The sequence below is a fragment of the Blastomyces gilchristii genome (assembly GCF_000003855.2).
Source record: "Blastomyces gilchristii SLH14081 genomic scaffold supercont1.22, whole genome shotgun sequence".
Classification (NCBI taxonomy): domain Eukaryota; kingdom Fungi; phylum Ascomycota; class Eurotiomycetes; order Onygenales; family Ajellomycetaceae; genus Blastomyces; species Blastomyces gilchristii.
In genome coordinates this window covers 195,222-219,567 of record NW_003101660.1, presented here as the reverse complement: position 1 = coordinate 219,567, position 24,346 = coordinate 195,222, and the positions used below count along the sequence as shown (strand labels likewise).

The following is a 24,346-nucleotide window of genomic DNA, read 5'->3' as shown; positions in this document are numbered from 1 at the left end:
AAAATTCACGGGCAACCAGGCTCGCAATAAAAGTGCGAGGAAGAACCAGCGCACGTCAAGGCAAGCAAAAGGAATTTATGGTTCGAGGTCTGACGGAGGTGAAGAGGTGGATCTTGGCATGGAGCTCTGCGGACCAGTTAACTTCAACCCACAGGAAATGAATGAATGAGCTTGGGGACGCGCAAAACCCACTTCTCAGGGAGTGCAGTTATTAGATATTATTAGGTGATAATAAGGATGTTTGATACTTGCATTCAGCGAGAGACGGCAGGGCAGGTAGGCCAGGTTTTATATGTCGTTCTCTTCGCTCCCTTGTAGCAGACGAGGTTTCACCATGGTGGAAGTTGGAAGTCACGGGGTGGCCAATCACATGCCAGTCAGTCTGTCGGAGGCAATATCTTGGCGGGTCGGTCTGGCGCGTTGATGCCCTGGCTGTGACGTAACTAACTTAACGTAATAACCCTGCGGAAAATGGTTGTTCCGCGGAGAATTGGCTGAGTAAGCATCATCCTGGCGACTTGGAAACTTTTAGAACGGCGAGAGAAAGACCGGGGTTTGGCTTCTTCCTGCTCCATGTCTACTCTCCCGAGTATATTACTTGCCTGGACACTCACCCACGCCGCATACCGTTTGATACTACCTTGAGAACTTAGAAGACTTGTGGTTTGTAAACCCTTAGTACTGCGGAGAAATCTCTTGTACTGTGCTGACTGACTATTCCCGCAGTTTTGTAGATATCTATCTTAATCGCGAAGGAGACAAACAACAAATCGATACCTACCTCCGGGATGCGGGCATGCTCCCAGCATTCACCATAGCATGGTCATCCTTCTAATCTCCCTGTAATTTCTTTTTCTCGACGTCAAGGAAGATGGATATCAACCGGATTGTGGCTGGCCGGGACCGGAGGGCTGGTCCTCTCCCGGATATCATGAACGACCCTGCCTTTGCCACAAACACTGCGACCAACAGACGAAGTGTAGACGAATCTGACACTTGTCGAATATGCCGCGGCGAAGGTACCGAGGAGGAGCAGCTCTTTTATCCGTGCAAATGTAGCGGGAGCATCAAATTTGTTCACCAAGAGTGTTTGATGCAATGGCTTTCCCATTCACAAAAGAAATATTGTGAGCTGTGCAAGACGCCTTTCAGATTTACAAAGCTTTATGACCCGAATATGCCCAAGGAGCTGCCGGCTCCGGTTTTCCTGAAGGAGCTCATTCTTCATGGCGGTCGGTCACTACTTACATGGCTACGCTTCGTCCTGGTTGCTTTCGTATGGTTAGGATGGCTCCCGTGGTCCATGAGAGCTATCTGGAGAGGTCTGTTTTGGTTAGCTGATGGGCGGTGGCCGAACCCTGAATTCTACCACGGCTCGAGTGTGCCCCCAGCAAGCCAGGCGCTTGATCAGCTTGCAGCCCACGGAACTTCTCCTGCCAACACCCTCGCATCCAACAATCTTTCTACGGGGGTGGGACCTCAAAACATGACGCCTACACTTCCGTCTTTCGTATCGCCATTTTCCGCCATGCTCAATTTCTCAGCCGGTGAGCCCTTGATATACACCATTATGAAGAAGCTCCTGCGGGACACCTGGGCGACAACGACTTCATCTGTACTCGAGACGGCTGGTTCAAACTCAACGAATGCAACTAGCGTCTCTATTCGACGGTTTCGCCAACCATCCTGGCTATCAGATGTTTCCTTTTTAAACAAGTTGACTCCCTACTCCACCCTGAATAATATTTTAATAGATACGTTCGAGGGGCAGATAATCACTCTTTCGGTGGTTATTGCTTTTATTCTTGTGTTCTTAATTAGGGAATGGGTAGTACAGCAGCAACCTGCGATTAATCTTGCTGAGGCAGATCGAGAAGCAGCTGCGCAGCTGATTGCTGATGCGGCGGCGAATCAACCTGTTGAAGAGCCGCGACCGCGCCCTGTTCAACATGTCCATCATCAGGAGGCCCACGAGGAGCCAAGCCAAGAAGACAACCAGGAACCGAACCAAGAAATACTTCAGGAAGAAAATCGAGAAGATGTATCTGAACACGAGAATAGCGGATTACCCGATTGGGATCACACGCAATCGAACGATATGTCTCTACAACCGGACCAGCCACAACAGCCTGGTGGCCCCAGCCACGACTTTGAATCACTTAGCCAACATTGGCCTTCACAAGTTGAAAACAACTCGAACCAAGGCCCCATCGATGAAGTAGGCCATATTCTCGAGCACGCTCCGACGACCAACCAGGCCAACGACGAAATAGTGGCTAATTCTGAAAATCACGGCAATGCCCAATGGCCTGGCCTGGATGTGTTCAAAGACCTGTGGACTCGTGGTGCAAGAAATCCGACGGAAATACTAAGAATAATTGAGGAAGAAGGCCGCCAAGAAGAACTGGGTTGGGTTATAGCGGCAATGCAAAAATTGGAGCGTGTGGGCGAACAGGGATTCAAATTTGGTGAAATATCCGAGGGAACCTTGCAAGAAAACGACGAAGGAAGTACCTCAGCCCTTCACGCTCCATTTGATGCGCCGATGCATCATGACGATGGCCCTCACCCATCGTCTTCAGCCAGTATTTACCCCCCTAGAGAAGAACGACGGGAAATCCAGGATACACCAGAGCGAACAATCAACCTGAGATTTGGAGATCCAACTGCAAACCCTAGTGTCCCCACGAACTCCTCATCACCTGTCTTCCCAAATCTCGAGCCTTTCACCCCATCTGCGCGCTTTGGTTCCGAAGTAGCTGGCCCGTCCGGTTCTAGGCATTCGGTGGACTTATCGTCCCATACTCTTCGGCATAATAGTTCAGATCACTCCTCTCCACCACAGGAAGCGGTACAGCTGCCCGACAGTCAAGCCTCCCTGTACCCTCCAACTCCCGCTGAACAACATGCTCCCGAGGTTAACATTCACGAACAAGGATCCATGCCAGCTACAGAAGCTGAACCTTCGGAAGCCCCACTCCAGCGACCACACCCTATGGAAGCAGTAGGCCCTCGTCCTGAGAGTTTGGTTGATCGGGCCTCGAATTGGTTTTGGGGTGGGGTGCCTCTTCCGCGGCGGGGAGAGGGTGAAGGCCGAGAAGAAGACCGTGATGCTGAACCTGCCATAGAAAATCCCGCACAAGAAGCTCCATTCGAACCCGCGCCGAATGGGCATCATCATTTTCATGACCCAATGGACGAACCAGGGTTTGCTGACGGCCCGATTGCTCCAGTAGACCCCGACGATATTGAACCTGTGGACGATGCTGATGATCTGGAAGGTCTCTTAGAGCTTATCGGCATGCAAGGCCCTATCGTCGGTCTGCTGCAAAACGGTGTATTCAGCGCATTGATCGTATCCTTTACCGTTGCAGTCGGCATTTGGCTCCCATACCTGTGGGGCAAAATCGCACTGGTTCTTTTCACCAATCCGATACGGCTATTAATTGGAGTCCCAATTGCACTTGTATCTCTAGTTGTCGATATCACCGTTGATACACTTCTCGGGAGTGTAGGATATATTGTCTACCTAACGAACGTTCTATTCCGGTTCCTACTCGTCACGTTCGGACGATTCATCCCTTCTCTCACAAAATTTTCCGGAAGCAATGCTCTTACAGCTGCGTCGCTATCTATGATCGACCAAAGCAGCCAGCGCCTTAAAGGTGTTCTAGGCGCATTCTTTACCTTCCACGAATCCGACTTACCCATGTTCTCCGTGTTATCTCATCAAGCCTTGAGGATCCACCAAGAGCGGATCGCAACTTTTTTCAGCTTTATCCTCAGCCTTGGGAAGACTATTGTTTACGACACTCCATTGCTTCTCCTCCAGCAGGGGGCCTCGCAACGACTCATCGCCTCTATACTATCTCTCGAACCTATGAACCTACTCAACACTGCAGCAGGTGCCGTTGCGGGCGTTGGAAAGTCGGCGCTATTCTTTTTGGAGACAGAAAATTGGCCCAACCTGAAAATCGGCGGAGTCGAGGAAAAGGTCTCATTATCGTTGAACCATGACTTGGCACAATGGGATACCAAGGATCGAATTATTGCAATTATAGTTGGATATTGCTTTGCCTCTGTTCTTGGGATGCTGTACCTAAGGTTTTCCGCTCTGTTTTCCGGACCACGCCAGGAGAATCGGCGGGAAGGAGCTGTAGCTGATGTTTTGCAGCAAGCTGGTGGAGTAATGAAAGTGATCCTCATCATTGGGATCGAAATGATTGTATTCCCCCTCTATTGTGGCATTCTGCTCGACATTGCCCTCCTTCCACTTTTCCGTGGTGCAACATTGTCTTCGCGGACCGCATTCACGCTGGATTCGCCGTTCACATCGCTATTCGTGCATTGGTTCATCGGAACTTGCTACATGTTCCATTTTGCACTTTTTGTGTCCATGTGCCGGAAGATTATGCGAAGTGGTGTATTATGTGAGTATAGAACACATGTCTTGATATTTAGAAATATAAACTTTGGACTAACAAAAGTCTGTATTAGATTTCATCCGTGATCCTGACGACCCGACGTTCCATCCGGTACGCGATGTTCTTGAACGCAATATCACCACTCAATTACGCAAAATCGCCTTCAGCGCTCTTGTGTACGGCGGACTAGTTATTGTTTGCCTTGGCGGCGTTGTCTGGGGCTTATCTCTGAGTTTCCGCGATGTGCTCCCGGTACACTGGTCTTCCAATGAGCCCGTTTTGGAATTTCCTGTCGACCTACTTTTCTACAACTTTGTAATGCCGTTGGCGATCCGTTATATCCGCCCATCAGATGGCTTGCATAAAATGTACAATTGGTGGTTCCACAAGTGCGCGCACAAATTGAGGTTGACGCACTTCCTGTTTGGGAAACGGCGTAAAGATGAGGAAGGGCGACATGCATACCCAACATGGCGTGGCCGGATTTTCGGCCGCCGGGATACCCTGGAGGGTGAAAACCGGCGTAAAATATTTCTACGAGATGGTAGATTTGTGCGAGCTCCAGGGTCCGACCAGGTTCGAATTCCGAAGGGTATCCCTGTTTTCTTAGAAGTTGACGAAAATAATAAGCGCATTGATGGCAAGGAGGATAGCAAAGAGGGGCTTCATGGGAGGTCGAACAAAATGTTCGCCCACGTCTATGTGCCTCCGAGATTCAAAACCCGGATCGCTATATTTATTTTCATGATATGGGTCTTCGCCGCTGTGACTGGGCTTGGATGCACTATAGTCCCCCTCGTCATCGGGCGATGGATGATATCTTCACTCTTCCCCAGCCATATCCGCGTGAACGACATCTACGCCTTTTCTACCGGCATATACGTGGTTGGCGGAGTATTCTACGCGCTAGTTTACTGTCGCCACGGCCTCCCGGCGCTCCGTCAATGTCTGCAACCCTACCTAGCATCCCCGCGACAGGCATTCCCACACGCGTACAACCTACTTGTGAAACTCATCAGCCTCCTGTACATTGGATGGGCATACGCTCTATTCCTCCCTTCCCTTTTCGCCTTGCTTACGGAACTCTATGTTCTGATTCCTCTGCACACCTACATCGGGGGTGGCGACGCCCACGTCATCCACTTCGTCCAAGATTGGACGCTCGGCGTCCTATACGTACGCATGGCTGTCAGATTTATATTGTGGTATCGCGGCTCGCGCCCAGCCAATGCCCTCAACTCCATCCTACGCAACGGCTGGATGAATTCGGACATTAAGCTGGCCACCCGTGCATTTATCGTTCCTGCTACCTTGCTTGGCTGTGTTGCGATTTTGGTACCGTTGCCCGTCGGGGCTATTCTTAATTCCACCATCTTCCGTGATTCGTCAGCCACAGTGCGCTCTGAGGTATACCGCTACTGTTTCCCTGCGACGTTGATGGCGGTTCTTCTCGTATGGGCTGCACACCAAGCCCGTAAGAAAATTGCCATCTGGAGGGTGGGCGTTCGGGATGACGTGTATCTAATTGGAGAGCGCCTTCATAACTTTGGAGAGAAGCGTGCGAAAGATGTTGGTGTAACACGGCGGATGATTACTTCATGATACGACTGCGTTTGCAATTTTCAATTTTTTTTCCCCACCTTTTCAACTAGTTTAAAATTATCTGTAGTATTTTAAAAACAAACAGTTTTACCGTTCTATTCTCTAAGCCATGTATATTAATTTTCCTGCGTTGCATATAATAATTTTATTCGCACTTACTAGACAAAATAAATTCGTTTGCCTTTGTTGATGTTGGATCAAGAAATTGTTCTGCCTGCCCGTTCTACGTACGGATTGCACGTGACCTCAAGGTTCCTCCACGAGGCTCTCAGCCCCACTTTGGCAGGCGGAGACAATCTGCGGCGCTCTCATTGGCCACTTTTAGGCAGCAACTTTGTGGTTGATCGTACTGCATCCCATCGCCGTCTCCCGAGTGAGTCCCCGATGCGCCTGGGATATTGTATAGGGTTCGTCGTATCGATCATCTCAGAGCTGGCTGATACATCGTCGTGCTCTCTGAAGAGGGAATCCCCAAAGTACATTTCCCGCATTTCATACGCCATTAAGAGTGATAAGTTTTTAATCGTGGTCAATTCTCTCAATTAATCTCTAGATAAAAAGCACCACAAACGCAGCCATGTCTGTCCTCAGGCATGGCGGAGCCTTCTTCCAAAGGCGGCTCACAAAGCTGTATACAGACACCAAGTCTTCCTGCGAGAGCGTCTCCAGCGCATCCAAGGCGAACGATGACCCAGAGCTCGTCGCATTGAATCGAAACTTTCGCACACAGAAGGATAGGTTGCTGGCATGGGGCCTGGACTGGAGCGATGCGAGCGCCGCCCAACCAAATGATATCGACGAAGCGCTGAGCGAGGCTGGGTTTTCAGACGTTGTCGCGAGTGTGATGTCGTCCATACAGGAGCTGCTCAATGAGGCTGAGAGGCTCCAGCAGCCGGATAGTGTCAAGTCGCCTGACGGCTTGGTCCAGGTTAGCGCTGTGAAGGCGACGTACACGGCAGAGGAGATTGCACGGTCGAAGGAGTTATTGGAGGAATTGACGCAGCATATCGAGACGCTCTATGATCTCTCGCGATCGCGGAGGAATATGAGCATGAGCATGAGCATGAATTCGAATTCAAATTCACTGTCGATGTCGAAAGGTCAAGCTCAAGCTCAAGGTCAAGGTCAAAGTCGTCCATTGCTGTCGAAATCTTCGAAATCGTCCAAGGAGTCGTTTTTTTCGCTTCAAAATGAAGCCGGTCAGTTGATAGATAGGAAGCCCTTACCGACAAAGAAAAAATCAGCATCGGAACCCCGGCCAGGAGGAGCGGGTTTCACAAAGAGCCATTTTACCGGGCTTCATGCCAATGCGACTAATGAGTTTGCTGAGGACTTCCAGAAGACTTTCGCGGATTCATTCCTCCCAACAAAGCCGTTTTACATCGATAAATCTGCCCTTCATCTGTCGCGTGGCGGAATTTCCCATGCTTCCAATCCGCCCCCTTACGAAGCGGTGGCAGAATCGGCAAATTCCAGAGTCATTGGACATTTAGATACCCATGCGATGCCTCATGCGCTGGCAGCGCTTGTACAGGGTCCAATCGTACCAGTACTAGTTGAATTCTCGCCGATAATGTTGGAGATGCAAAATTCTCTCCAGTTCCCTCGCAGAGAACGACTTCTTCAATTATTCGACACACTCCAACGCCTGGTAGAGAACTCCAGGGTTTCCCACCTTGGGTTGCTGAAGTTCGTTGGCTACTTTATTGATATGACTTATTCCCGCTACGCATTTGTTTATCAGATCCCACTGGAGATGTTCCCATTACTGCGACAACCTTCTGATGTACTGAGAGACGTCAAGCCCCGGCCACTTGTTTCGCTATTCCATTCCGGAGATGGCCGACCGGACTGCCCAATTCCAAATCTCGAGAGTAGGTTTCGCCTGGCATATCACCTAGTTCTGGCAGTTCTTCATCTCAGAAGCCAGAATGTTGTACACGGAAATATAAACAGCAACAATATTTTGGTATTCCCAGATTTCCAAGTAGCCAATCAACGGCTCCTGGGCGACTCGAGTTCCGAGTTCAGCCACCCGTATCTTACGTCTCTCGCTCAGTTCGACAGCGAGGATAAGAATGCAGTTCCTGAGCCGTTATCCGCAAGCATGTACCGCCATCCCGACGACCGTCGGGTTATCACCGATAATTCAGCTTGGGCATATGATCTATACAGCCTAGGCCTTGTATTGCTTGAAATTGGCTTGTGGACCCCAATCAGTAAGCTGTGGAAGATGAAGTATAACAATTCAATGTTCAAATCACGAATCGAAAACGTCTACGTCAAGCGGTTGGCACCCAAATGTGGAAATTCGTATCTGCAAATAGTCCAGCTGTGCCTCGATGCGCCGAATTTCCACCTGTCTACCGAACCGATGACAGATCTAGGACTAAGAATCCGACAAACCTACCATTATCCATGGCATGACCCGAGTACATCAGATGAGTGGAACACTTTCTCTAAAAATTTTGTTTACACAATTGGGAAAGTCAGTTGGCGTTGTGCTTGCCTGGATGTCTTCTCCTCCCCGCCCGCTTCAGATCTGGATGAGTCTCTTCCTCCACCTCTCGTTATTGAGCCAGCCAGTTCGTCGTTCCAAGAAGTAAACCCTTACGACATAGGCCGTCAACCAGATTCAACTACGGCAATTGATCCGGCGGACGATGGGACAACTTACGGTGAATCAAATGGATTACAGGATCAGAGCTGTGCTAGTGAAAAAAAGGTGCGGAAACGGACGCTGAAGAAGTGGTCCAATGTCGAAATACCCGAAGAAGACTTACGTGACTGGAACATGACACTCATGCCGAAACTCAGCAAACTGCTTCAGAAGATCCTGAAGGACTCGCCTGAATCCTGCAGTGCTTCTTTAATGGTGGCTGGAGAAACTGCAGAGACCGCAAAGACTACAATTTGTGTCACCTGCACCAATATCCGGAGGGTTCGAGTCGCTCTCAAGAAGTACTTCGATTATGATCGAGAAAACTGGGATCTCATTGTGATTCGGGGAGATGTTTCACGCTCAAAAGTCCCTCGCAGACGACGTAGAAAGCCGAAAACGAATAACCGTGCTGCCATCGATGCTGCTCAGGTTGACCTGAACCCACACTATCAGCAGAAACCTGTCTGTGGGGCATCAATAGGGGCATTTCGACTTGACGAACATTTACCACCAGTTTCCTATGGGGGAGCGATCCTTGTCGATGGAATGCCTTATGGAATGACGGTGCATCACATGCTTGATGCCCCCTGTGATGATGAGGACGATGACGACCTACCTCCTCGCTCTGCTAGCAATTGGACTCCCGAAGGAGATGCTCATGATCAGGACTTTTCATACTCGTGGCATGATGAAAGGCCACCTGAAGCATTGTATCCATTTGAGATCTCGGATGACGATGAAGATGCAGATGACGGATCAATAGCACCAAGCATTGATGAAGCCTATGATGATTACTGGCTCTCAGACGGGTATTCCACTGATGACGGGGATGATGATGACGATGACGATGACGATTATGATTCTGCCTCGATTGGAGATACAGCTGGAGTTGATCCGGGAGAGGAGCCTCAAATAATCGTAACGCAGCCAGCGATCGATGATGTAGAAGTTGGATTTTTCCCGACCGCGGAGGATCGTGACGACGAGCATCTTGCCTCGCACTCGCTTGGATATGTCCATGCCTCGTCCGGAGTCAGGAGGTGCAAACGCGGTGGGATGAAGCATGAAGTGGATTGGGCGCTGATCAAAATTGACGAGAGTCGGATGGATATTAATAACGCGATACTTACCGATGTTGACGTGTCAGAAGCTCACAGTTCCTCTTCTCACACCAGTAGCCGCCGCGAAGCTCAGCGGCACCAACAAGGCTCCAAAGTGCTCTTTGCCACACTTGACAAAGTCGCCAGGATTGAAGATCTCGCCGGCTTACATGTCCAATGCTGCGGCAGGACAAGTGGCCTGCAAAGCGGCCGCATTTCCAAAGCAATGACCCTGGTAAAGATGCATGGTCGCCAATCCTTCTCCAGCAGTTTCAGCGTCGATGGGAATTTCGGAGGTAATGAATGGCCCTTTCATCCTTCATCCTTCCTTCCACATCTAAATCCAAACCAATTCCTTCCCCACACGAACACGCCCCTTGTGAAACAAATCATGCTAACGCGGCTCATTCACTAGTTCCCGGCGACTCCGGAGCCTGGGTCTTTGACAAATCCACCGGCCAGGTATGCGGCCACGTTCTCGCGTGGTCCGAGAAGAGCCGCACAGCCTACATAGCGCCCATGGAGATTCTCCTCGACGACATCGCGCGCACCCTGGGCGCTACCAGCGTCACCCTCCCCGGCAGCGAAGAGGCACTAGCATGGAGCCGCAGCACCAATCCCACCCGCGCAGGTGCCACAGCACATAGTGATAGTCGCGCCGCGGCGGCGGCGACGGTAGCGCCACAGCCTCCTCATATGAGGAAAGTCTTGAGAATGACCCGCCACGAAATGGAGCAGCTTCCTGTTGAGTTGGGGCGGTTGAGCATTGACCGGGACGAGCAGGGCCGAGGTCGCGGTGGGGTGAAGGGGTTAAGAGATGTTTCTGCCTCGACGTATCGCGCTGTTGCGCCGTTGATTCGGCAATCGTATACGATGGAGAGGCAGTTAGCATGAGTGGGTGGGGTGTGTTGGTCGTTTCTTATACGTTTTTTTCTGTGGTCATTTCATTTTGGTCCTAAATACGTTTTTATTCCACCTCTCTTTTAGAGTACTTTTTGATAATCCCCATTTTGTGATACCCTCCCCCCTTTCCATATTTTTGCCTATTCTTATTTGCTAGCTATCTTCCCCTTCATTATGCATTTTTCTTTTTCCTCTTTCTTTTTTGTATTACTTTCTAATTCGCTAATATTCATACGCATTGTATATAACCTTGTTCAGCCCAGGTTCCTAGGCATGTTTTCCACCATTAAACAAATTAGTGTAATATTATAACATCTTGTTGCTTTCAGTCTTCATATATATATGCATATTCAGCTTAACCGTCTTATGGCCAGGCAACATGCATATCTACTTTTATCTTACCATTCTATTCACGAGAATGAGCAAACATATTTTCCTCTAGCGTTCAAACACCCACCCCACACCGTCTAGATTCTATCCGAGGCCTATCAGATCATGAGATTAGAGGGTCAACCCATCAAAATGAATCAAAGTTCCTAGAAATATAAACATTATCGAATTATGTATGTGTAAATACTGGAAAACCAGAAATCTAGTCCTAGAAAATACAAGAAATAAAGAGTAAAAAGCAGGGAAACATCTAGGGAGGGGGCTGCCCTGCTGATTTTATAGGGAAGCGAAACCAAAGTAAAAGTAAAAGCAGACAAACGAAGATCGAAGGAAAGCAATCAGCGAAGCTATGAAATGAGGTGATGAGAAGCAAACTAAACAATGTAATAAAAGCCAAATTGCAAAAATATCGAAAAAAAAAGAAAGACAAAAAAAGAAAGAAAAAACACAACCACACACTCCCACATCCTATGACTATTACTGAGAAAGAAAAATATAATACGCATATGCTCCGCCAAAGCCGCCCCTCCATCTATCACAACATGCATAAATCAAAACACACCCAAAAAAAGCAGCATGGCTCATTTCACACTCAACCCAACCCAACCATGCTCATTTCACTCTTCCTATGACGACCCCAAGTATTTTAGCACAGCCTCCCTCTCCTCCACAGGAAGCATGCTCAACACCTGCTGCACACCCTTCAGACCACCATCCTTATTACCCATGAGCAACTGTGCAACTTCAATTGCGACACCCTCCGTCTTCATCTCCTCGACTTTCTCCAGAACCTTCTTTTTATTCTCTTCGTACCACAGCGCAACCTTTCGGTCGTTGAAATCGAACTCCCGATCCAACATTCCAGTCCACGACTTCAGCGTGTTGAGATTGATTTCGCGGGTTGTTGGTGGAGCGGGTCTAGGGGAAGATGAGGGGCTGGTGGTTGGGATAGCGCCATTGCGCATGCCGGTGGGGGGGGCGGTTGCCGCCATGCGCTTTAGGACGAGCTCCTCGCTGAGACGGCGGCGGAGACGCCAGTAGAAGAATCTTCTCGCGTTCTTCCACTGGAGAGCTTGACGGATGGTTCCCTTTGCCTCCATACGGCCGGCGCGGTCGTGAAGATCGGCAAATTGCAGAGCAATCTGCATATAGACTGGGAGAAGTTGTTCTTCTCTTTCGGTCATCTTGGCTTTGATCTTGGACAGTTGGTCTGCAGGCAGGGATTTGTCGCTGAGGGCCTTTCTGAGCTCGCTATATTCCGGGTCCAAACGGGCCATGGTATCCAGCTGTTTGTCTTTGCGGTATTTGATGTTGACAATACCCTCAGGTTCAAGAACACCACCGCGAGATTCCTCATCAGCGTACATCTCCATCTGTTCTGGGTTGATAGTAGGATCGATCACAACCTGTGGCAAAATATTAGCACGAGATGAAAGAAAACATCAACAAAGCAACCCGGGAAATTAAACTTACCCATGAGCCACCGCGTAGTTCTCCGAGTGGCGGGATGTAAACGAAAATAGGTTGCTCGTATTTGACAAGAGCATCGACGATGTAAGAACCATACTTAAGAACCTCATTGTACATGTCGCGTTGGCCGCCAGAGAAACCTCGCCAGTTGGCAAGGATCATGACCGGCAGTTGTTCGCCAAAGTTGAAATCCTTGAGAGCTTGGGCGGTTTTGAAAGCAGAATTTGGATACCAAACTCCACCTGCCTCTGTGGAAATCAGCTCCATCGAGTCCGGATTCGCAGGATCAGCGGGCGTGACAGTGTCGACGGAGCGGGTCTCGACTGCGATGACACCCATGGGGATACCACCGAGCCTAGCGCGTCCAACAACCACAGTCCTGGCCCACCCCCCGAGTGCTTCCTGAAAGGAATCTTTGTCGAACATGCCAGGTAGGAAACCCTCATCATCATGCTTACCAGCGATAAGCCATCTCACGTCATAAGTTTGCTTAGCGGGAGGATAATAACCGATATCTCGATCCCATGTGTCCGAATATGGTCGGATAGGGACGGGCGAATTCTTCTTGTCAGGGATGAACGACATCCATTGGACAATCTTCTGTACGCCTTCAAAGTCATCATTGGCCGTCATATGGGAAACACCGTTCTTGTACATGATCTGTGTTCCACCCAGCTGCAAGTTAGATGTATAGACTTCTCGTCCTAGTAGCTTGTTAATGGCAGGAGCTCCAGTCAGGATAATTGGCTGTCCTTCAACTTGAATCGCTCTTTGGCCTAGGCGAACGAGGTAAGCACCAATTCCAACGGAGCGACAGGTCACAAGCGTGATAGTGAAGATGTCCTCGTAAGCCTTGGACGTCGCGCCTGCAATAAGGCCGGAACCTCTCAGACACTCGACACCCAGGCCATCTTCTGCGCCGATGATAGTGGTGATCATATGTCTTTCCTCACCGTCTTCCGTGACCAGCTCCGTTATGACATCCTTAGTCTTCCTCTCGTCAAATCGCTTCTTGACCTCTGGAGTAAGATAAAGATATTTGAAGCCAGCGTCCGGCCGCTTGGGATCATTCCATGCAACCGAGAAATGACGCATCAGTTCCTCTGCCATTCCGATGCGAGCACCGGAGTTAGCAGAAAGATAGATCCGTGGAATTCCTAGCTTCCTCGCAAGTTCCGTGCACTTGTGGAAGAATTTGTCTTCTTGAGGCCCGAACGATCCAATTTGGAAGGTGATATCGTTGGCGATAATGATGAAGCGCCTACCTCGTGGGTACTCGGGTGTTCTGGCAGTGATCATCCAACCAACCATTCCATGCGTGTTTGTTCCCGGCTCGCGAACCACTTCGATCAAGTTATCAGTATCGTCAAGCACGAGCTCAGCGTAATCAATGCAGTCGCCTACAGCCGGTCGTTTGTCGGCAAGCGATGAGTGCTCCCCAACGGCCTTGACCCAGCAATTCTGGAAAGCTTGTCTGAAAAGCTCGGGGAAGTCGTATACATATTGGGTTCCCATCAAATGGGCCTTGTACCGCTTTGGTTGCAGCCATTCTTTTGTAGGATAAGGCGTGGATACCGGACGAAGATGCATGGACCCGATCTTAGTGGTGCCACCGATACTATGGAATATCCATTCTCCCTTCTCGGATTTCCGCTCAGCATACATTTCAACCTGGATGATATATCCGGAAGTGTTGTTGATGACAACACGGAGGGGATAGGCCATGCCAGTCGTGGGTTCCGTACAGAGGATACGAATTTCAGCCCCGGTCACGCGAAGGCGCCAGAGTCGTCGACCGAAGCGTTCCAGGAAGCCTGCCAGTGCTCTTTCAACATCAGCGGGTTCAAGCGGGAAAACGGGCGTGAAGTTGATAAAAATATGGTTCAAGTCGGAGTTATTGTTGCCAATAATTTCAAGCGCGTCAAGGATATCATTCATCAAGTTATCGGCCTCAGAGATGAGATACTCCGCCGTGGGTATATCATCCCGCAGACGCCCAGGTCGAACAACAGCACGTGTGAAATATCGTTTATCAACGGCCTTGTCGCTCTCTGGCCCTTTCCCAATCGCTTCGTAAACGTGGATATTTCGGTTTTCTGTAAAGACGGGCTTGATTTTGAACTTGGAGAGTCTTCCCAATTCAAGCTGGAATGCAAGGGCGGGTTCACTATGGCGAATACTCTCGTCTTCGTCGTAAGAAGGCCCTCTAAACGTGAAGTAACCGGGGTAAGTTCCATCCTTGTGTCCACAAATAAAGGTAAGTCTTCTCACTCGGCGAGCGAGTAACTCTTCCTTAAGTTCGGAGACAAGTTTAGTAATGCGCGCGACCATCTCCGTATCATCCAGGTCCTCGATATCGCGTATAGCAACGTTGCAGACTCCAGTAAGCTCATCGACAGTTTCAGGGCGAGGTGGTTTGCGTAATGCTGCCAAATTGGAACCGAGAGAGTTTCCGTTGTTTTTCTGTGGCTCTGAGCGAGGGAAGACCTCCAGCGCCCTGGAGAGCATTTCTTCGGCATCATCAAGATAATTGACTGGAATAATGACACCTTTCCTCATTGGTTCATTGACCCCCTTGTTGACCAAGTACGACATATCGCTAATGGAGCTAATTTTCTTGAATGGATTGCTTTCCGTGGTGGGAGTGGTTGGGGTGGATGGGTGGGTTGAAGCGGCTGCCATTCCAAACTCAGAGTGGCCAGTCTTCCCGAGGATGAAATCCCACGAAATAAAGAATGGACTCTCCTGTTGGTTGTGGTATTCGATTCCCTTCAGTGAGTATGCCCGATAAGCTCTGCGGACATACACCTCGAGCGCCGCCAGCGATACCCATTGATCCTGATGTCCAAAGAAAAGAGGAAGCACGTCGAAGACGGTGTACTTGGAGTCAACCACTTCCTTCAAGACGCTTAGGTCAGGTTCTCTATGGTCCCACCCTGTCTCTCCGTATTTGGATTCCACAACTGAGGAGCGTAAAATATGCTCCATCTGAGCAACTCTCTCTTCAAGAGACGGCAATGCGCACTGGATAAGAACCTCGCGAGCTTTCAATGCCACTTTGGAAGTAGCTCGAGATTCCAGTTCTGCTAGTTTTTTCAGAATGGGTTTTAAATACTTCCCGACGTTGCCGGCGTTTGGTTTATTTGGACGATACATATCTAAAATCGCGAGCAGCAAGTTGTTCTTGGCTCCGACTTTGCTGTGAGATAAGACGGTTTGGATGACGCCGTCGATGTCATCTTTGTTCTCTTCTCTTAGTTTAAGGATCACATCCTCGTCTCGCATATTTCGTCCTGTGAAAAGGTGCTCCACTTCCCAATACTGTTGAAGAATTCCTATGAAGACTTTGTATTCGTGAACTTTCAGACCCTCACTATATCGTCGGATGACATCCACGAGGGGTAGGAGGCTTGTCTGCAGAATGTCGGCATCGGCAGGGCTCACATTGTCATCAATGAAGCGGGTAAGTGTCTTCATCAATTGGTTGGCTGGGAACTCCGCCTTTCGTGACTTGGCTCTATCAACGACCTGCGTGAGGAGGGAGTCAAGCTTCTGTGGCATGCGAGAATGCAGGGCGGACACTTGGGCGTTCCACTCTCCATACGGTAGTTCGGGGTTCCTCAGCACTTCGACCAACTCTTTCAAGGTGGCTCCCATGATGACCTGGTTATCGAACCCACGAAGAATATCAAGCAGAATGTTGTGGAGTAGGCCGAAGCGCTGTGGTGGCTTGGTGCCGACAACTTGAGGAGGACCTAGCTCTGGTAGTTGCCCGAGGAAAGGCTGAGCATGTTTCACTCTTGAAGGGTCATCCAACGCGAGAATACCCAAGATATCCCCAGCTTCGAGTGTAGACCCAGGCTGTTTGATGAGTTGCACGATACCATCCTCCTGCGCGATGAGGGGCATATACATTTTCATGACTTCGACCTCAGCGAATGGCTGTCCAGCTCGAACATGTTCTCCGTTTTCCACAGTATATTTCACAAGCTTGCCTGGACTAGGGGTACGAAGTTGCGTAGGGTCGTTTTCTTCTTCAAGCAGACATGTCTTGCCATCAACACTCAATCGGGTCGCAGCAGCTTCCTCCTTCCAGTAAACATTATGGCTTCGTCCATTCAAGAGCACGAGCAATCCTCCATCAGCTAGAGCCCGAACACCAACAGAACATTTGGACCCGTTAATAAACAGATGATAGCTATCGTCGCTTGATCTAGTAGCAGTGAATTTGTATCGGTATCCTTCGTAAATAAAATCAATGGGGAAAACTGTTCTCAGGACATCTTTTGAAGGTACTTGACCCTTCTCAAGACCCTTCCGATATTCCGCGATACACGACTCACTCGAGAGATGAGCTCTGGTAACGGCTCCACAGATAACAGCGACCATTGGGTCGGGACGCTCAGCTGTAAGTTTATTCGAAATCAACTGATCCAACCAGCCAGTGGTGATGGTATTGTCCTCGAAGGCGGGAGTCTCAAGTAGCTTGATGAGATACTCAACGGTGGTCCGGAAATCACCGCGAATGCTCAATTCCTTCAATGCGACGACCATGTGCTTGCGTGAAGCAGAGCGATTTTCGCCGTAGGCAAAGATATGGCCAAATTGAGAATCGGAGAAACTATGGATCCCACCAGCGGTGCCGACAGAGAAGTAACCCCAGACATTTGAGCTACTTCGGAAGTTGAGCTCGTGCATTGTTCCGCTGGATGGTTTGAAACCTTCGCCGGGATCCTCTGAGGTAATACGACAAGCAGTGGTGTGACCCTTAGGTTTCGGTCGACGTTGAATTTTCGTGCTTTCTTCATTCGTGAAATGGAAGTCAATTTCGGAGCTGGTGTTAGGGTCCACGCCATACAAGAGACGAATATCACGAATACGATGCAAGGGAATTCCCATGGCAATCTGGAGCTGTGCGGCGGGAAGGTTCACTCCTGAGACCATTTCGGTTGTGGGATGCTCGACTTGGAGACGGGGATTTAGCTCGAGGAAATAGAACTTGTCTTCCGCATGGGAGTAGAGATATTCGACAGTTCCGGCGGAAACGTAGCCAACTAGCTTTCCGAGTCTCACGGCTGCTTGTTCCATTGCCTGGAAGGTCTCTTGTTTCGCAATCGTGACAGGAGCCTCCTCAATAATTTTCTGATGTCGTCGCTGGACTGAACAATCCCGACCAAAAAGGGAAATGTTGTTACCATACTGATCTGCTAGTAGCTGAACTTCCAAATGTCTCGCATTGCCTGCGAGTTTCATGACGAAAATCGGTGACCCAGGAATCTCGCTGGCGGCGGCATTATACATATTGATGAAATCCTCTTCTCTCTCGACCTTTCGAATACCCTTTCCACCACCACCTTCCGAGGCCTTGACCATGACCGGGAAACCAATCGCCCGAGCTTTCTCCAACCCTTCTTGCGGAGAATGGGTGCAGCCTTTTTCATAAATGTGTGGTTCAACAGTCACGATCCCGTTTACATCGACTGTAACTTCATCAACACCCTCTCCAGACCAAGGGATACAAGGAACCCCCGCGTGCTGGGCAACAATCGTCGAAGAAATTTTATCTCCGAGGGAGCGCATCGCAGAACCAGGAGGGCCAATAAAAATAATCTTTTTGGGAGATGCCGCAAGCGATTCAGGCAGTTTTGGGTTTTCTGAAGCGTGGCCCCTAGTGGAATATTAGCCAGCTTGTTCCTTCCCACAAGAAAAATAAAATAAAGTACGGGTCACGGAACGTCCTCACCATCCTGCCCAAACCGCGTGGACGCCCATACGTTCTGCAACATCCACGATCAGCTCAACATTGGCATAATTGTTGTTATTCGTGCCTCCAGGAACCTAATCAATAAAAGTTGAGTCAGCTGCGCTAATTTCGTCTCCCATTTGCTGTGCCAAACTCGACCATCTTTATAAGAACGCCTTTAAGAGTGCTCCGTACCTCAACATATTGGTCAGCCATTCGAATATAGTCTGCATTTGCTCTTAAATCCTCCGGTGTGGCCATGACCGTAAATTGAATCGCTCTTTCGTCTCCAAACGTATTGTAGGCCCATTTTCGTACATCTCGAATTTCTTTGACGGCAGCAATGCCATTATTCGCAATGAGGACCTAAACATTAAAAAAAATAAAAAATTGAGAAAAGAAATTACAGTCAGTACATATTCTCATCGTATCCAAGCTTGAGATAGCGCAGTCCAAAAATTGGCTTCGTCGCGGGGGCAGGAAAGGAATTACACAAAAGGGTGAGACAGCATTGAACGCACCGAAGTAATAACTGAGTGTCCATCGTTCTTTGCAACGAAATCCTTCACTTTTCCGGGGGGTGCCAGATCGAGACGATTGCCTCCGATAAAGTGTGGTGGCAGGTTATGTTTGGCTGCGAATGCGCTCCCAAAGCCATTGACGCTGGACGATCCGTTTGAGACCCCCATGATGACGGCGTAAATAATATATTATTTCCAGCTATTCATGAAACAGATGGAAAACGCGACGGAGGTCTTCGTGCGTTTCGACAAGGGCGGGTAAACAAAAGCACGTGGATCGATTTGGGGGGAGGTTGTCGATCCCCGGTCACACTCTTTTCTTTTTCCTTTTTGAGGGGTTTGTCGACTGTAAAAGCGTTTTATGGAGGCTGATATATTTAGAAAATTAAAACGGAAAGAAAAGAAATCCAACACGGCCTAGCAATTCAACGCCTGATCCCTTCCAGCGCGCATGGACGAGACAACCGAGTAGAGAACGAGCTTCTTCGGAGATTAGGGGAGAAAGATGGGAGGAGTGCGAAAAACGTCTCTCAACGAATGAAGGAGAGACGAGAGAGCAAATTAAGGAGGAATTAACAGGCAGGATCAAATGAATTTCTCACGCGGAAGAAGAATGGAGAGTGAAGAGTGAAGAGTGAAGAGTGAAGTTTGAAGTTGAAGGAGAAAGGCCAAAAGGACAGCGGTTAGAGAAAAAAAGAAGTAAGTTGAAGCCAACGAACAGGGAAAGGTTCAACATGTCATGTCTCGTAAGATTGGTATTGGGCTGGTATTCAAGGCGATCTCTGAGGTAGGGCAGGGTAGGGTAGGATACGGAGTACTTTTGGCTCTTATCGATAACCCAGAAATTGGGTTGCGGCAGAACAAACGATACCAGGTTGTTTCAAGCTTTAACATCCAAAGATTCGGCGGGAGAATGATACACTGCAAGTGCCTATGAAGTGAAAATCTGCTCCGTGACATCGGATGATCTTTGCATACCATACACCATCCATGAGTCTACAGCTACACAGAAAGCTGTTATATAAATCAGTCCCAATGTATTTGTTCCTTGTATTATTCGTATTGGCAACTTGTATTCAGTGTTCCCCCATCCAAATCCAAATACAAGCCAAAGCCCAATTAGGCAAGTTTCGAACTATCCTCTTCGCCCCTTGAAGGCAACCTTCCCTATTCGGGCTAGCAACAGCTTCACCCAAACTTCCACCCGCGCAAATTCCAAGCCCCCAAGCAACGAGCAATAATAATAATTATTAATAATAATGATTGATCCCTCGCAGCTCCCGCCAAAACAGAGAACAGATAGACAAGTAGGGACAAATAGACGGTGGGTGCATACGAGTTCCATTAATAATTATTTCCATTTCCATGCAAAAGGAAAAGAGCTGGGAAGAGGCACAACAAAAGAAAAATTGCGGCGACGCCCAGCCCAGCGAATATTTTTGTTGAGCTCAAATAAAATGACGTTTTCCCCAACGCAAAATACCTCGAAAAAGCCATCGAAAGATTTGGACTCGATGAAATTCCTGTTTACAACTAGGTCCGGATTCGCCCTTGAAAGCAGGCTGCTTTAAATCCCCACTACCCACCCATCCCCCCCCCCCCCCTGAATTGATCTTCCTGGCAGGCATGCAAAAGAGTTGCATCTGCAATTGTGAATTTGTGACTCTTCACAATCATGTGTTCAACATGCAACATTTCTCCATTCTATAATATTCTATAAGCTTCAACATGTTTTGTTACTACTGTGCATGCTGCTGTGAAGGTAATTTCACAGTCTATCAGTTTTTTTTATTCATCTCATTTATTTTAGTGAATGAGTTCTTCTGAATGCTATGATGATGATCTCTTTGACAGAGAAACAATAGTATGAGTATTTCTGCAACTGTGGTATCAAGAGTTATGATGGAAGAAGTGCTTATAAACAATGATTTGATATCATGTTCCCTGACTCCCTTCCACTCACCAATCCTGATCAAACGCGATGAAAAGATGGAGAGAGTGATTGATTGACACAATTCTGAACCAGAGAATTTGAAGGAATTTCAACACCAGAAGGTTCTACCTGGAATACAAAATTGATTGGTGTGACTATGCTGCTTCCTGAGAATCTCTCTATAATGTGCTACCCAGTTGCAAGCAACTGATTGAGGAATTTCATGCAAAATCACTGAAGAGATCAAATCTTGTCAAGCTCAAAAGATTTGAAGAGAATGCACTGGAAAGATACAATAAAACAGCTCATAGAGCAACTGACAATCACTGTTCTCTATTTATATCAAACTGCTGACAAAAGAGATCAGTCACAGAAGTTGTAGGCTACTGAGGTAAAAGAGCTCAGTCACCACCAGCGCACTGCTGATAGAAGGGCCGATCAACCTGAGACCCTCAACAGAAGTCAATCTGACACAGTCAACAACTCAGTTCAAGATGAAAGAAAGACATTGTGTTTTATATTTGTGAGAATTCATGCTCTAGTCTGTGATCTAATTTTCAAGAAAAATACAAGCTAGGAAGTGTGATGCTGTATGATGTCTGTTTGAGATACAAACTCTGTTAGGTATCTACATTTACAGAAGTATCAGATGAAGTAAAATTGGCCGTATATTCTCATAGAGTCTGGCTAATCTATCCTTTTTCCCTTCATCTCACTCGCACTGCCGTTCCAAATAGTTCTGATAGCGTAACCAGCAGCTGATCCGGCTTCTTCCTGGGATTCTATTGCTGATATCATCCCATTTCAATTCTTGACCCTCGAAGTTTGAGTATTAGCCCATCCTCTTCCAGTGACCATTTTGATATCTTCCTAGCTGGCCAGCCATTGGGGGGCTTGTCTGGCAGCAATCTCTTCATGGGCCTTGATGATATCTCCCGCGAAGATGTCAAAGCTAAAGTTCTTGATGAACCCGCGCTAACTCTGGCTTTGATGATTGAGGGGATGGGTTTTCACCCCTAGCGGTCACCGCGCTCATTGTCGGATCCCAAAAGCAGTGAGATATCCAGCTTGCCGGTGATAATAGGAGAAAGCGTTTGGAAAGTGACAAGTGGTACAAAAAGCTAGGAAAGAAAACTTCGGCGACTACTTATAGTTGATTGTCAGGACCTATAGGCTGTTGCACATGAGCACTGGGTCTGGCATGACATTCCAAATTCATGACATCCTCTCCAATTGCACAATCAGTTTCTGTTCCTGTGCAAGCTAGCACTCCATCATGTAGAAGGGAATCGCGGAATAGATGGTCCAGGGTCTGAATTAGCGAAATTAATATCGCCAAGTTGCATAGCCCACTGGTCAGTATCAAGAGGGGTGGTCGAACCGTCAGTATCAGAGTGGTTTACATCTTGGCTTACTTAGGACATTGGAAGGCTGAATGATGATGAATATTTTAACGCCTGGAGGCACGTGATCGGTTAAGTCCTCCACGGCCACAAAACCTCCCTAGGGGTATCAGGCACGCCAGCGCAGTAGCTACTCTACCGCCTGACGGATTCTAGTCGGCTGAAGCCCTCGCATATTGGGCTGCAGCGTAATATTATTAAATATATATATATGGTGTGGGGAGGAACTCATTGCTCCTCTAAAGAATTAGAAGCGTAATGCTGATTGGGCGGTCCAAAAGGGGACTCCTCGGAAGGACCCATCTCCGGGCCGACCCGCGACCGCCTGGACCTTCGAGCTTTTCAGGAGGAAAGGCATTATTTATGATGGAGAGAGGATTCCGCCGATAAATTGAGAGGTGCAAGGCAGATGGCTTACTGGCTCACACGGGCATTTAATCAGGCGGTATGTAACGGCTCACAGTTTTGGCCAAGCATCTTGGCGTGGGAGAGTGGCGAGGACAGACCTCAGCAACTCTCCATCCCTATGTGGATTTGGGGTTGTGATTGAAGAGCGGCGAGATGTGGCAAGACTGCCAGTCGATGATACCTGTAATCTTTTCAGGGGTTGTGTGGGTCTACAAGATGTTGTCATCATGTAAATCATTATGCCAGAGGCGCGGGTTGGTGATGGCAGTGTCCTTCGGGATAAGGGCATCAATGATTTGTCGGTACCATGCTAAAGCAGTAAGCTTCTTTTCCTTGTCTGGCCGGTAGAGCTTTGGGCCACAGAATAAAGCGATCTGTTTCGGAGGTTTCAAAGACTGGATTGCTTTTGTCTCTCGCGTCGCGACTACTTGCAGATACTGCATTAGAGAAGCCCCTACAAACTTGTAAGCGTCTGCACGAAGATGATATGAGTCCCAACGTACATGGGCCCCTCTCGATATCCAAAACTGATCGACCCCCATCAAACCAATCTCGGCCTGTAGTAGGCCCAATAGCAACCTCGGAATCTTTGACAGCTTTGCCATCCTTGATGTAGTGGTTATCTGGTGGTGGATGCACGTCTCCCGCGTAGTACAAGCTGCCGTAACGCGAGAATGAAACGCCCAGCCATTGCTTCTGGAGACGTGTCATGGCAAGAAGCACTTGGAGCTTCTGGGGTAATTTCATCATGTTCCAGACTTGAGACAGCGGAACACCTTCGATTTTATCCATAATGATAAATTCAGCCCCAACAGGGTGTGACTTTGCTTGCGAGTTCCAAGAGTAGACACGAGGTGCTGGTGTGTCCAGAATTTTTCTGGCCTCCCAAGGCAGATGCGTTAACAAAACTCAGTAATTGTGGAGTTCAGGATGAACTTACAAAGTCCATCGTGGCAACTTCACTGGCTGTAGTAAAGTGTGCAATGCCAGCATTCGGGTTGGGCACCTTAGCTACGACTTCTCGGCCATTTTCCATAGACATGAGGAATGTTTTGTCGAACATGCTGTCGGGGTACTTCTTGATGGAAATGCACTTAGTGGCGCCGACCGAGTCTGCAGCGACATATGCGAGCTTGTTCAAGTCGAACCTGATCTCTCGCTTTTGAAGATTCTCCGCCTCGTCAATAACAAAGCGGCCACGCGTGAATTTGAAAAATTCTTCATTAGAATTCCAGTCTGATACGGATTAGCGATACGTTGAGTCAAGCTCAGATTGGCATGCTACCTGCCTGGGAGCCCATGTGGAGGGACAGGAACCGTAGGATAGCGTTTGAGCCTTCGAAATTGAGCGGCTATGTTGCTTCAAAATTGGTATTATACTTCGAATGGAGTGCCATGGACGGGTGAATGGGGGTCGCCACATATTTCATGAAATGCAATGGCTCTGTAGAAGGCGCAACAATAATGAGATTGGTTTAGGTAAACCTTAACTGCAAGCAACACGTGACCCGCAGGGACGCAGTCTTGCGTACGTACAACTTTGAACTATCACTATGCTATCGAAACAGCCTCAAATCTCTCAAAAATCTACTGGGAATTTGGGAAAGAGGGTATAATCCTACTTTATAAGTTGGTTCCTCACGACGATGGAATTATTCGATCCACCAAGCAGCGGAGAGCACCCTATTATTAACTCATCCGAGTGCCATTATTATGAACCGAACCAGTGTTATTAACTTCTAACCTAGTCTTGAGACATCTAGTTGTTCGGACCGGATCATCTAGAT

General features: G+C 48.4%; 4 protein-coding genes across 4 annotated transcripts; 2 read left to right on the top strand and 2 right to left on the bottom strand.

Annotated features, from left to right (window-relative positions):
* Positions 1–554: 554 nt before the first annotated feature.
* BDBG_08084 (RING finger membrane protein) lies at positions 555–6,297 on the top strand. Its single transcript, XM_031723401.1, has 3 exons — positions 555–663; positions 727–4,430; positions 4,498–6,297. Exons 2-3 carry the CDS (start codon positions 872–874, stop codon positions 6,024–6,026), a joined length of 5,088 nt encoding a protein of 1,695 aa, XP_031580549.1. The 5' UTR covers positions 555–663; positions 727–871; the 3' UTR covers positions 6,027–6,297.
* Positions 6,298–6,423: 126 nt separating this feature from the next.
* Positions 6,424–11,106, top strand: BDBG_08083 (uncharacterized protein). Its single transcript, XM_031723400.1, has 2 exons — positions 6,424–10,084; positions 10,204–11,106. Exons 1-2 carry the CDS (start codon positions 6,604–6,606, stop codon positions 10,680–10,682), a joined length of 3,960 nt encoding a protein of 1,319 aa, XP_031580548.1. The 5' UTR covers positions 6,424–6,603; the 3' UTR covers positions 10,683–11,106.
* BDBG_08082 (acetyl-CoA carboxylase) lies at positions 10,840–20,317 on the bottom strand. Its single transcript, XM_002621413.2, has 5 exons — positions 18,816–20,317; positions 18,490–18,660; positions 18,295–18,389; positions 12,555–18,219; positions 10,840–12,487 (listed from the first exon to the last, which is right to left on the bottom strand). The coding sequence occupies exons 1-5, from the start codon at positions 18,981–18,983 to the stop codon at positions 11,708–11,710; spliced, it is 6,879 nt and encodes a 2,292-aa protein (XP_002621459.1). The 5' UTR covers positions 18,984–20,317; the 3' UTR covers positions 10,840–11,707.
* Positions 20,318–22,768: 2,451 nt separating this feature from the next.
* Positions 22,769–23,860, bottom strand: BDBG_08081 (phosphotransferase enzyme family protein; the record flags this gene model as incomplete). Its single annotated transcript, XM_031723399.1, has 4 exons — positions 22,769–23,013; positions 23,063–23,441; positions 23,500–23,795; positions 23,845–23,860. 4 exons carry the CDS (start codon positions 23,858–23,860, stop codon positions 22,769–22,771), a joined length of 936 nt encoding a protein of 311 aa, XP_031580547.1.
* Positions 23,861–24,346: the final 486 nt, after the last annotated feature.

Excerpts from the sequence above, each read along its gene's own strand:
- BDBG_08084 (XM_031723401.1), top strand. The coding sequence starts at position 872 with ATGGATATCAACCGGATTGTGGCTGGCCGGGACCGGAGGGCTGGTCCT. Across the intron at positions 4,431-4,497 it reads TATGCGAAGTGGTGTATTAT|ATTTCATCCGTGATCCTGAC; the intron begins GTGAGTATAGAA and ends AGTCTGTATTAG.
- BDBG_08083 (XM_031723400.1), top strand. The coding sequence starts at position 6,604 with ATGTCTGTCCTCAGGCATGGCGGAGCCTTCTTCCAAAGGCGGCTCACA. Across the intron at positions 10,085-10,203 it reads CGTCGATGGGAATTTCGGAG|TTCCCGGCGACTCCGGAGCC; the intron begins GTAATGAATGGC and ends CTCATTCACTAG.
- BDBG_08082 (XM_002621413.2), bottom strand. The coding sequence starts at position 18,983 with ATGGGGGTCTCAAACGGATCGTCCAGCGTCAATGGCTTTGGGAGCGCA. Across the intron at positions 18,220-18,294 it reads CACGCGGTTTGGGCAGGATG|GGGCCACGCTTCAGAAAACC; the intron begins GTGAGGACGTTC and ends ATATTCCACTAG. Across the intron at positions 12,488-12,554 it reads AACTACGCGGTGGCTCATGG|GTTGTGATCGATCCTACTAT; the intron begins GTAAGTTTAATT and ends ATTTTGCCACAG.